The 12,987-nt window shown below is 47.0% G+C and overlaps 1 protein-coding gene across 1 annotated transcript in view; it reads left to right on the forward strand.

The window, feature by feature from the left end:
• LOC144123837 (phospholipid-transporting ATPase ABCA3-like) overlaps window positions 1–12,987 on the forward strand; it is a 126,482-nt gene that overhangs the window by 60,304 nt on the left and 53,191 nt on the right. Inside the window, exon 10 of the mRNA XM_077656575.1 lies at window positions 7,556–7,695. Coding sequence (XP_077512701.1) covers window positions 7,556–7,695 — 140 coding nt within the window. The remainder of the gene's footprint in view (window positions 1–7,555; window positions 7,696–12,987) is intronic.

Below are 12,987 nucleotides of genomic sequence, written 5' to 3' on the forward strand. Positions count from 1 at the left end.
TCCACGAGACAAGCCGCCGCTTTCGAGGCTTAAATCCTGAGTTTCGACCCCTGACGGCACGACCCCGCGCAACGACGTCCACTGCGGCAAATCAGACCACCCAGAATGCCGTCAGTTCCGCTCCGCTGCTTCTTCATGCGCCTCGCCCTCCCGCGTCGTTTCATGGCGACAAGTTCGAACATGTGGAAGACATGTTGGTTAGCTACGACCGAATGGCTGCGATTAACGTGTGGGACGAGGACCGGAAGCTACGCAGTGTCCATTTTGCCCTGGAAGACTCCGCCAAGACGTGGTTTAAAAACCACGAGTCCGCTATCCCCACGTGGCGAGACTTCCGGCGACACTTGCTCGACACCTTCGGTAGCAACGATCGGAAGGAGCGAGCTGAGGTTGCCCTGCAGTCCAGAGCGCAGCGGCCAAATGAGAGCGTCGCCATGTTCGTAGAAGACATGACACGGCTATTCAACCCGGCAGATCCTACCATGTCTGAATCGAAGAAGGTGCATCATCTTATGCGAGGAGTGATAGATCAGCTTTTCGCAGGACTTGTGCGCTGCCCTTCTAGCACAGTGGTTGACGTTTCTCGGGAGGCGACGAGTATGGAGCGCGCCTTGCAGCAGAGGTTCGCGCACTACGGCCGTCCGGCGAATGTAACTACTATGGATGCCAACATGCCGCTGCTTGGAACCGAGAGTGAGGCCCTCCTTGAGCTTGTCAGGAGCATTGTGCGCGAGGAGCTACAGAAGCTTCGCCATGTCGAGCAACACACGGGTGCCGGAGCCATCTCGGATGTCATTCGCGACGAAGTCCGTCGAGCGGTGCAGACAACGGCCTGTCCCCAGCCGCTGCCTGAGCTCTATGTCATGACGTACAGTGAAGCGTTGCGCAGCTCTGCGGCAGAACCACCGGAGTTTTACTGCCCTGCTCCTTCTGTACCCCATCAATGGTTTTCGACTTCGCCTGCCCTCACCGACGCACGACCACCCCTCAGCAAAGAATACGCGTGGCGCACATCGAACAACCGGCCCCTACATGTTCTTCCACTGCGGTGAAGCCGGCCACATATTTCGCCATTACCCGCATCGTCGGATGGGCCTGCGAGGGTTTTCACCAGACGCACCCCGGCCACGCTACGGTAAACGACACCGTGACATCGAGCAGTACCTGTTGGCCAACGACCCCTCTGCGCCTTCGCCGCAGCGCCCGTCCAGGTCGCCGTCGCCCCGTCGGTTCTCTTCCCCAGGTCGCCAGCCATCCATCCGGCAGTCCTCTAGTCCGCGCCGGGAAACCTAAAGACGGCGACCTCTGGGCGTAGGGCCGCCGTTGCTCCGTAATTTGAACAAGATCCTCCGCTCGCCGACTTGATCCTTCAACCCGATCTTTCGCCTGCTCCGACCATCTTCCAACGCCCAGAACAGCCTCTTCTCGACGCCCCATTTCTACGAACACCTAGACCCTCATCTCCGGAAACTTCCACTACGCGCGTTTCAGAAAATGAGGTTGTTTCAGCCGAAATACCAGCCTCGCTGACAACCACCATATGACTGTCCTCGTCGATAATGGCGCGGATTTATCAGTTATGAGTCTTGGTATTTCTACCGTCTTGAGAAAAGTGCTGACACCCTGGCACGGAACACAAATTCGGACCGCTGGCGGTCACGTGGTGATGCCGCTCGGCGTCTGCACCACTAGGATTGAGATTCGCGGTATCATCTTCGCTGGTTGCTTCGCTGCGCTGGCTGAGTGCTCCAAGGACGTGATCCTCGGTCTCGATTTTCTTCGCGAAAATGGGGCTGTCATCGATCTCCGCACACTCATGGTGACATTCTCCGCCCCATGCACCATAGCCGACGAGAGTGCGCCAGGAAGACCCGTTTTTCGCGTATCCAACGACCACGTCACTCTACCACCGCGTGCCAGCTTATTTGTTACAGTGGACTGCGACAACCCCCGCACGTCCAATGGCATCGCAGAAGCAAACTTGTCTTTACTGCTGAGCCAGCAAGTCTGCATCGCACGGGGTGTCGTTACCTTTCAGAATCAGCGAACTGAGCTTATAGTTACGAACTTTAGCGCCGAATACCGCCACTTGGCGAAAAATATAGCCATCGCCCATTTCGATGAAATTAGCGAGCCCGCCACCCACTGCGCGTTGTCAGCGTCCAGGGACTCTGCTCCAGGAGAGCCTAGTCGAACAGTTAAGGCTGCGTGAACCCTGCTTTGAATACTGATCACCATCGCCGCTTGCAAACCATCCTCGACTCTTTTCATGATTGCTTTGCGACCACCTCTAAGGTCAGGCAGACGTCCATAATGAAACATCGCATCATAGTTGATGACAGTGAGCGGCCTATTCATCAACACACCTACCGAGTGTCGGCAAGAGAACGTGAAGCGATAAGACTGCAGATGGGCAAAATGCTCCGGGATGATGTCATACAACCGTCAACAAGCCCATGGGCTTCGCCCATATTGCTGGATGACAAAAAGGACGGGACACTGATATTTTGTGTAGACTATCGAAGACTTAACAAAATTACCAAAAAGGACCTTTACCTGTTACCTCGAATCGATCACTCTTTCGACCGGCTGCGTCATGCCCGCTACTTTTCTACTCTTGACCTCCGCAGTGGGTTCTGGCAGATTGAGATATATGGACGGGACCGCCAGAAGCCAGCGTTCGTTACTCCTCACGGGTTGTACGAGTTCAAGGTGCTCCCCTTTCGCTTGTGTTCCTTTCCTGCCACCTTTCAAAGAATGATAGACTCAGTCCTCGTTGGCCTCAAATGGCAGTCCTGCCTCGTCTACCTTGATGATGTCATTCTTCTGCCACCTACGACGAGCATCTCAAGCGCATGAGTGCAGTACTGGAGGCCATACGATCGGCCGGCCACTCGCTCAAACCAGAGAAATGCCACTTTGCGTTCCAACGGCTGAAGTTCTCGGGCCATGTCGTGAGCACTGAAGGTGTTATCCCTGACCCCGACAAGACGGCTGCCGTCTCTCATTTTTCGACCCCCACTGATGAGCGTGCTGTGCGCTGTTTTTTGGGTCTCTGCGCCTATTACCGACGTTTTGTGCGAGACTGCTCCCGACTAGCCGAGTCTCTAACTCGCTTGACAAAGGACGACCAACCTTTCAACTGGGCCCAAGAACAGCAGACGGCCTTCGACGACCTCAAGAACCGCCTCCAAACTACGCCCTTTTTGGCCACTTCGACGGGGAGGCGGATACGGAACTACACACCGATGCCAGCAACGTTGGTCTGGGTGCCGTCCTCATTCAGTGGAAAGATGATGTTGAGCGCGTGATTGCTTATGCAAGCCGCGCTCTGTCGCGATCTGAAGCGAATTATTCTACCGCGGGAAAGAGGTGTCTTGCTGTCGTTTGGGCGTTAACAAAATTCCGCCCATTGTATGGTCGCCCATTTGGAGTCGTGAGCGATCAGCACTCGCTTTGTTGGCTCGCGAACCTTAAAGACCGATCGGGGAGATTGGCGCGTTGGAGTCTCCGCTTGCAATAATTCGATGTGAAAATCGTGTACAAGTCTGGCAACAAACACAGTGACGCAGACTGCCTGTCCCGTGCACCTCTCCCGTACAGCATTGCTGACACGGAAGACGATCCCGCTTTTCTTGGCGCTTTAACCACGCCCGTCCTTGCTCAACAACAGCGAGATGACGCCGAGCTACGACCTCTCAAAGAGTACCTCGAAGGCCGCACCTCGTCGCCGCGCCGCTTCTTCACACGAAGGCTATCGTCGTTCTGCTTGCGGGTGGCAGCCTCTACAAGAGAAACTACGTTCCCACGGACATTCCCTACCTGCTCGTTGTCCCAATGTTGCTTCTAGACGATGTTCTGCCCGCATGCCACGACGACCTTTCTTCCGGCCAGCTCGGCTTTTCTCGCACGTTGGCGCGGATACGGCAGAAGTATTATTGGCCCCGGCTTGCTACAGTTGTCCGGCACGACGTTAAGTCTTGCCGCGAGTGCCAACGTCGGAAGACACCACCTGTCAAGCCGGCCGGCTTACTGAAGCCCATTGATCCGCCTCGAATCTCTTTCCACCAGGTCGGCATGGACTTGCTGGGACCATTTCTGACATGATCATTGGGCAACAGGTACATTACACTTGCCACCGACTACCTCACCTGGTATTGTGAGATGAAAGCCCTTCCCTGCGGCACCGCGGCCGAAATTGCGAACTTTTTCATCTTTAACATTGTCCTCCGTCACGGTGCGCCTGCGGTTGTTTTAACTGATCGAGGCACGGCTTTTAAATCATCCCTTACTTAGGAATTTATGCGTCTCAGTGGCACCAGTCACCGTCGAACCACTGCCTACCATCCTCAACCAAACGAACTGACTGAGCGACTCAATACGACCATTGCCGACATGCTTCCCATTTACGTAGACACCGACCATAAGAACTGGGGCCAGATCTTGCCTTACGTCTCGTTCGCATATAAGATAACACTGCTTTTCAAGAGACGACGCGCTTCACGCCGTGCCGTTTGGTGCACGGTCGCGAAGCCACGACTATGCTGGACGCAATGTTAGTGCCAGACGTTGCACGTCCCTCCGTCGCTGGCGCTGAAGAGTTCGTTCGGCACGCAGAAGCCGCCCGCCAGTTAGCTAGACAGCGAACCCGTACCCATCCGGAAAGCGACGCTCAACTTTAGAACCTTCATCACCAGGTGGTGCTTTACCACCCTGGTGATCAAGTTTGAGTTTGGACCCCAGTCCGTCTGCGGGGTCGCTGCGAAACACTGCTGCGCCGCTACTTCAGCCCCAACGAGGTACTGCGCAAACTTAGTGCCGTTAACTACGAAGTGCTCCCGCAGGAGTCTCTTCTCTCCTCCAGGCGGCAGGCGGCATCCGGAATCGTCCACGTTGCCAGGATGAAGCCCTACCACGCCCGCTTGGACTTTTTCTGCGAAGTCCGGCTCAGAGACTTTATTCCGGATTTCCGTGATTCCACGGCCTCGGGGCGATGCCCTTTCCAAGACGAGGGGCAATGCCACAGTGTTAGCCATTTACTGGCGCCGCCATGCGGTGGGACAGCACCCGCTGGTCTTCTTTGTCTTCCCCGGCTCGTGCGTTTGTTCGCTGAGTGTGTCTACCTGGCTAGTCCTGGTGTGACCTTCTGCCCTTTCTGCCGGCTTTCAGTGACAATATAAATTAAGAAGTGGAGTGCTTCCAGAATGAATCTTTGAGGCACACCTGCATAAACTGTACTGTATTTAGAATAGAGAACACGTTAGGAATATGGGCACAGCTTGTTTTTTGTCTGATAACTAACTTTTGGTAAGTTTCACAAGTCGATAAGCTGATCCAGGCACACTTGTGACCTTTGGCCAAGGTTGTAAGCAATTTTGAAATAAAACCAAAATTTTTCTTGGTCTTTGGATCTAGAGGGCTGAATACATTAAGGTACCACTCGAAACACCAAAGGAAAACTAGAAGTCGGACGAAAGCAAACCGAAATGTTGATGAGTCCTGTACAGACGTGAGGTATCAAATATCCAAGAGCACATACCGGTTTCTGGGCATGAGGTATGAAACGATGAATGATTATATCGTCCTTTTTACCTCCACACTCCCTGAAACTCTTAGTGGTGGCAATACAAACTCAAACTACATTCAGCCCGCCCAACCACCATTGGGGATAGTCCTTGCGGCAGGTGTGCGGGTTAGTTGCAGCTGCTTGTAAAATTCAGTATCGCTGCATTGATCAAAGTAAAGCAGTTTTTATAGGCTCGGGAATATTTACTTTGTCTGGAGCCTGAGTGTACACATGGAGTGCATGCCGCAAGCATGTAGTGTCAGTTTGTTCTTCAGTGATTTTCATGTTCACCCTGATAGGGACTAAATAATATTCAAGAGCAGAAACAGGAGGAAATCAACACGCGGAAGCTAGATGCGGAAGGTAAATCATGATACCACGCATGAGTATTGACCGCTCTTTCTTATCAGGTCTTTTATTCCCTGCTTTTTAATGGGTGCTTTTGATGGTTTTTTAAAGGTCTTGACTTGGTGGTTCTGGTCTCTCGCCTGTTGCTTTACAAATCCTTCCCGACATTTTGATTTTCACTTGGTGCACTTTCCTTTCACTTCTTATTACATTTCTATTTAGTTCGTGGCCGTCCACAACATGAGGTGGTTGGGCTTTCGCACCTAGCTTCCACGCCTTCATGTTTTTTCTTGCACTGTTTTGTCGGTCTTTGGGTGTGTTTCCTGCAGTAAATTTGGCATCTCGCCAGCCTTGCTATAAAGTTGAAAGCTGGAAGTTCTGCATGCGTCCTGTGCTGGCACGTGTTTGTTTCTGCTGCGCCAGTTTTTCGCAAACCATGTCGCACCAATTGCCTAACTTTCAAGCTTGCTAGTCACATTTATGTTCCAGTACCTAGGAACAATTTTAAACAATATCTTCATCGACGCGACTTTGTAGCAAAGCTTTCGGAACAATGAACGTTCAGGCTGTTTGGAGCTGAAAAGGTTGAAAATGTATCACTGAAGCCAAATTCCTACGCACATCACAAGATTCCTGCTTTATTTGATATCAGTCGACATATAAGATCAAGGTTTTAAATCGGTGCACATTGACTTTGATGCCTTCTGTCATTGAGCAGTTCTTCGATGAATGCAGTTAGGAAATTTGAACCTCATATTTTCTATTTGCTGGTATTTTTTTGTAATATGCGACATTGTGCAAACTTTGTGGCTTCTTGAGACGATATGGTGAAACCCACGTAGCAAATCCAAACAAACTTTCAATTAAACTGCTGCAGCGGTTTCCCGACTACAAGACACCTGCTATTGCACCCTTTAAAAAAACCGGGAAAGATCGCGTTTTAAACGACTTTATTGATCCCGACCCTTGATCCCAACTTTGTAATGAATGCGATATTTCAGCACTCCTCCGGTTCGTTGAGTATTTCTGGTAACTTGAATAAAAAGAAAGCCTCAAAATGCATTCGCCTAACGAATGTAATAAAAGCAGCGAAGGCCGGGTAAGTCCACACTTAACGGCTCACTTCGTCCTGGCGTACACGATAATCGCGTTAATGTCACTGCCATAGGTGTGTGGCATTCGCAGAGCTTATCGGGTCTTTTTTTTTTTGGAGGGGGGGGGGGCGTCTCACTTTTTAAGCGCCCATATTATTTGGAATTGATCTAAATATAGAGGTTTTGATGCCGCATGACGTTAAGAGGCCTCAGGAGAAGACAGCTGAAAAAATGATTTCATGGTTGTTTTGTGCTGGTTTTCTCACATCATCAAAACCCATCGCAGAAGGCGTACAGAGTAGAGGCAAATGGAAAGTTTTACTCTCGTTGTGCTTTACCTTACCTGCTGTTTAGTTGTCAAGGGCTGAACTAAGGCAGTAACTGAATATCCCTCATGTCTATGCTCATTCGCAGTTCTTCCGTGTTTCCTTGCTCGGCCTTTGTCCTGCGGTTGAATTTGCCAACCGCCACCAACAGCCTGAAATCTTCGTCTTCAGTGTAGAATGAACAGATTGCTTTTTTTGTTTGTTTCTCTCCTGAACTTCAGGCCTACTCAGACCTACCTCAGGCTCAATAAAGATCGATGGCGGCGACGGCGAAGGCTCGAAAAGCACTGCCTTCTGTCAGCAGTTCGACGTGCTATTCCATGATCTCACTGTCATGGAGCACATCACCTACTATGGCCAGGTGAGCCGTTAACCTGGCTTCTACTACATTTTTTGCTATTTTCAGCGGCCTCAATGGCGTTTCAGCATTCGACAGCTCCCGTACACCACCAGGCAAGTATATATACTAGGCGATTTCATCAAGCGGCAGATTCGGTCCAGCTTTCTCGGTAGCTCCCTACACTTATTTTGCATGCTCTGTTCCTTCGATCTCAGGTGAAAGGGAAGCAAAAGCTGTAATTCGTGTTAAAAAAATAGCCTTTTCTGGCTGCAGTGGGAATCGATTCTTCATTCTTTTAAAAACCGGTTCAGTTCCCTCAAGTATAAACGAAGGGATTTACGGTTATTGAAGCACTGATGGCGTGTGCCATCAAACAGCCCACGAACGCATGCTCAGAAGCACGGTTAACGCAGTGGACACCAAGTAATCAAAGATCATGCACCCTTGTTAGCAGCGCAGTTTTGTTAACATTTTACATGTGTGGCCCTGGAGTTTTTCTTGTACTAGAAGTAGTCTGAATACGACAGATTAATTCATTATTATTCAGGACATCTAAACAGACAATCAAGTGCTGATCGTGAATTCGCTTCAATGACCTTTTCGTTTGGCGGCATAAGCTAGCCGGAAGACAAGCGTCTTAGAGAGGTGTTTCGCATACTCCGCAGTCAAGAGCAGAGATGAGACTAGCAAGACGACAGTATTTCTAAAATAAATTATATCATGCAGGAAGAAATACAAAAGGTGATGGCCGTTCCTGAAAGAAAGAATGTGTCGTAATGCCAACAAGATTTCAGACAGATCATTGCAAAAATGTTCCTCTGACTTATATGGCTTACCGACGCTGTATAAAGGTTTAATTCTGATATTCTAAATGTGCCATTAGAAAGTCGAGAGAAAATTAAAGACGCTGATAGCATTGCTTTACATTTACCAACTACTCTAGAGAAAGCCGATCTGGTTTAAATAAAACAAGACCTCTTGAGCTTCGCATCAACTTTCCCCGACAGTAAGCATTCAGATTATAATCTTATAAGGCCTCGCGATCTGCAATACATCATCCAAGAACTAGTTTTCATAGTTCTCATTAAAAATAGCATATTTGCTACCGGAAAAGTTCCATCACAAATGAATATGTCAATAATATGTTCAATTCATAAACAGGCCAAAAAGATCGATACAATTATACACAGATAGCAATTATATTAGTACTTACAAATAAAATGCAAAAGCTATGTGAGATGTTATGATCAACTATTGTGAAATATATTCGCTATTCTATTAAGTCACGATTTGGATTTATTAAAAGTAAAATCACTCTGACTCTTCTAGAAAACTTCAGTGATGTTAGCACTGCTATCGATAGCAATGAGATTGCGTCACCACGGTTCTTCGATATGACTAGGACGTTTGACACAGTTGACAAGAGAATATTAATGGAAAAGCTGAGAGCAATAGAGTGTCGAGGGATATTTGCAGACTTGCTTGAAGGTAATCTCTCAGATAAGTATCAAATGGTTATGATTGGAAACATAACAGCGCCCCAATGCCAGATAAATATGGGGTACCGCAATCTGTCAATATCGCCCCACTTCTGTTTACCATATATACAATAGACCTAAATTTCGTTACACTGTCATCACACCTCTTTTAGTATGTCGGTGGCACTCTATTAATTTTTACAGAAAAGTCACGCGAATTATCCTCAGAAAAAATGCAAATGCACATAAGCAACGTCGCATTCTTGATGATTAGGAACTACATCTAGTTAAAATAAAAATATTAATAGGATTATGTTTATTAGAAGCACACATAAAGAGGTTAATATTGACTGTAATCTCTTCCTTCAAAACGAATGAAGAAAATGTTCGTTGCCTCTATACAAGTACACTTCAAGGGTTAAATATTTAGGAATTTATATAGATGAATTATCAAGCTGGGAAGAACATGTTATGTATACTTATGTCTAAGAGGCTAGGAACAGTAGCAGCGTATATTTACAAACTGCGTGAAGGTGCGAATATGCGATCCGGTTAAAAGTTATATGAGTCTTTCGGAGATAACATTCTTTGATATGTTATAACTGTACAGAAATTAGTCAGTAACAAATATTTAGAAACTTCTCCGCAGAATAGATAAAAATATAGTATAAAGAACAAAACTGTACAAGGCTGCTGAAGAAGAAATAACGAAAAAATATACTTTTAAATTTTTAACAGCTGTATTTTTACTTTGTCCAGACCTCTCTTTGTTATACCAGACAATACAGAACGCCTGTGAACAAAGATTAAGAGAAATAGAAAGATATCAGATTCTCAGAGTGTACACCAATTATGGGAAAAGAATTAAAAAGTACTGTGTGCCACATCTTATTAACAATTTGCCCAAAGAATACATGCGATTCCCTAAGATGGTAGAGGATTCGAAAAAATGCTCAATAATTAATTCCTTCCTCTTTCATAACATGTATTGTGTTCAAAACCCTTAAAAGTTTTCTTCCAATCGAAAAGAAAATCATTTAGTATTGCCGTATATGTTTATGATTTTGCATTTGTGTGCTGCCTGTGATAAATGTTTGTATTTCTAAAGCGCCTGTTTGTTTTTCATAAATTCCTGTTGATTGTTTGCTTTTGTTACAAGTGTAATCAAATCTTGCATCGCACAGTCCTTGAGACTTATTCTGATTATTTACTTAATAAATGTTTCTCGGGTACGTACCCGCCGACCTGCCTACCCACCCACGAGCACTGTACGAGTAGGTGCGGTTGAAAACTGGTGCATGAAAATACAAAGGGCAATAAAGATTAATAATATCATTAAAAATAAAGAGAACACTTCATAAAATAAGCAAAAACGTCTTGTATAGCCGGCAGATTAAACAGACTTTTGAGGAGCCCAAAGAGTTAGGAGCTGATTTCAAACTGCCGGCTGTCAAGATAAAATTGGAGCCTCTTAAAACATTCACTGAGTTTTTTCTCACTGTCACTTCTCGCACAGAATCAACCACCCAGACAAGCTATCTTTCTATTAGAGGACAGCAGAAGCATTGTTACAGGGCATTTTCTGTGTAAGACTTTTGGGGGTGAATTAAATATGCGGTAATCTTGTGTATTCTCTCCGTTTTCTGACTGAAAAACTAATGTTCTGAAAGTGCAGCCAGCCCACAACTTAAGGTCAACATTTCAGATAATGGGGTACGTATTTCTCTAGCATAAACGAGAAATATTTTCGGCTAGGTCAATATTAGCAGCCTTTACATAAAACTGAGCACGTGCCTGTTCTTAAGGCCTGCTCTTACGCAGTCTGCTCGCACACAGGATAACAGTGACTGCGTGTAAATCAGCGGATTTTTCAAGGAAGCTTTCATGCTTTCGGGCTAAGCTGTTGATAAATGCATTATTTTTAAACACGGAGGGCGCTTGGCTAGGATAGTTACATATGCCATTTCCCGCAGGCCGTTCAAACATTCATTACGAAACGCGAAAAATCAATAGCAAGAATATATGCAAAATTTCTTACAGCAGCATCATTTGGTAATTTAGGCGGTCATCGCCCATTGCCGATGCAAAAATAATGAAACAACTTCTATTTTACATCTACGACCAGTAAAAAAAAAAAAAAAAGATCAGAAGACGGTTCCGCTCCGAATCGCGAGTTTCAGCGCCAGCGGCATCGTTTCGTCAGCTCTGGTTTCTGACGCCTCATTGCCTCCGCTCGATACCGTAGATAGCACGATTATTCCCTCGACTTCGCTTCGATTTAGCTGCAGAAGGCACGTAGGGATAATCTCTTTTAAACCCTCTTGCTTGAGGATGAAGCACCAAACAAGAAGAGGGCACTGAGATTGTGTCTTGTGAGCATTAGCAACATTCCTTTCATTACTAGCGGAAGCAAACAGCCACCGAAACAAAGAAGCATAGGGAGTGTGTGTTTATTTATTAATCTCCTGCTGATGAAGAACTACAAATAAAAAAGATATCCCCTATGCTCTTTGGTTTTAGTGGCTGTTTGCTTTCGTTATTCATGCCATAACGAGCAGCTCTTTTCCCTTCACTTATATTCCCTTTACTACTACTCATCCACTGCGCAGCCCATTGATAGCCGAATGCAAGCGCCGCCCAGAATACAAAGATAAAGCCGCCCCCGCTCATAGCTTTGCCTTAGCGTTCACTGGCCGTGCGCTCAGAGGCGCCCGGCGCCGAACGATTGGCAGCGCCTTCTCCCTCTCCTCTTGCTCCCTCTTCTCAGCGCCTTCTCCCTATCTCGTCCTCTGGCTCCTGCGCTCTGCGGATGATGGTACCGGTCACCGCGATATCAAGAAAACAGGAAATAATATCTGTCGCTGTAAATCGTGCCAAGCATTGTAGGAAGCCCAAGCGCAAGTTATCCGGGTTCGGCAGCAGCGCCGCGTTGGGCCCCTGGCGGCTACAAGCGAAATTGTAGGGAGTGTGCAGAGACGTTTTTAGCTGTGTGTGAAACGCGCATCGCGCGTAATATTCTTCTTTGTTTCGCTATGGCTTCGATCTCTGCGTCTTCGCAAAATGCTGGAAGTCGTTACTGTGGAGCTGTGGACTGCCACAACAGACTGCGGAGGTCATGGATTATTTGTGAGGTGTGGCACCATCTCAAACGCCACGTCAGCTGGTTTCTGAGCACTTATGCAAGGTGGCTGCCTTTAGAGTACATACTAGTAAGAAATTTATGTAAATTAGCACTTCGTTGCATTAATGTTCTCAAGTGCTTTTGGCGAAACTGACTCGAATTTTATGCTGCCACACAGCTCTGGTTTCAAGCTCACTACTCTCGTTTGTTATTATTACTATGCTATATTTCCTGAGTTATGAGCGGCAGATAGCACCTGCGAGGCACTTTCTACAGTTTCATTTGAAGTGGACGCTAAACGACATTTGGTAATTAGCGCGGCATGATTTCTTTAGCACTGAATAAATACTTCTTGTGCACTGCGATTTCCTATTTTTTGTTGTTACTGCTGCTAAGCATTTCTGTTACTTTAGAAGTTGCAGTAAAATAACGGAGCTCTTGAGTTCACACAACGAACTTTAAATGAAAAAAGGGAGTCAGAATCGCGAAACAAACCTTTATTTTGATCCGAGTACCACCTTGAAAGGAAGAGACCCTGCCAACCCCGCTCCACTTTGACATTCTGCCCAAAAACAATACAATACAATGTTTATTCAACATCTCAGGGATGTTTGGAGCACGGGCAAAAAGCCAGAAGAAGGCTTGACTACCCGTACCCCCAACACATGGCAAGCAGTGTGCAGCTACATGCTGCAGTGGTTAAAAATAAAGATT

Source organism: Amblyomma americanum, chromosome 3 (assembly GCF_052857255.1).
Source record: "Amblyomma americanum isolate KBUSLIRL-KWMA chromosome 3, ASM5285725v1, whole genome shotgun sequence".
NCBI classification, from domain to species: domain Eukaryota; kingdom Metazoa; phylum Arthropoda; class Arachnida; order Ixodida; family Ixodidae; genus Amblyomma; species Amblyomma americanum.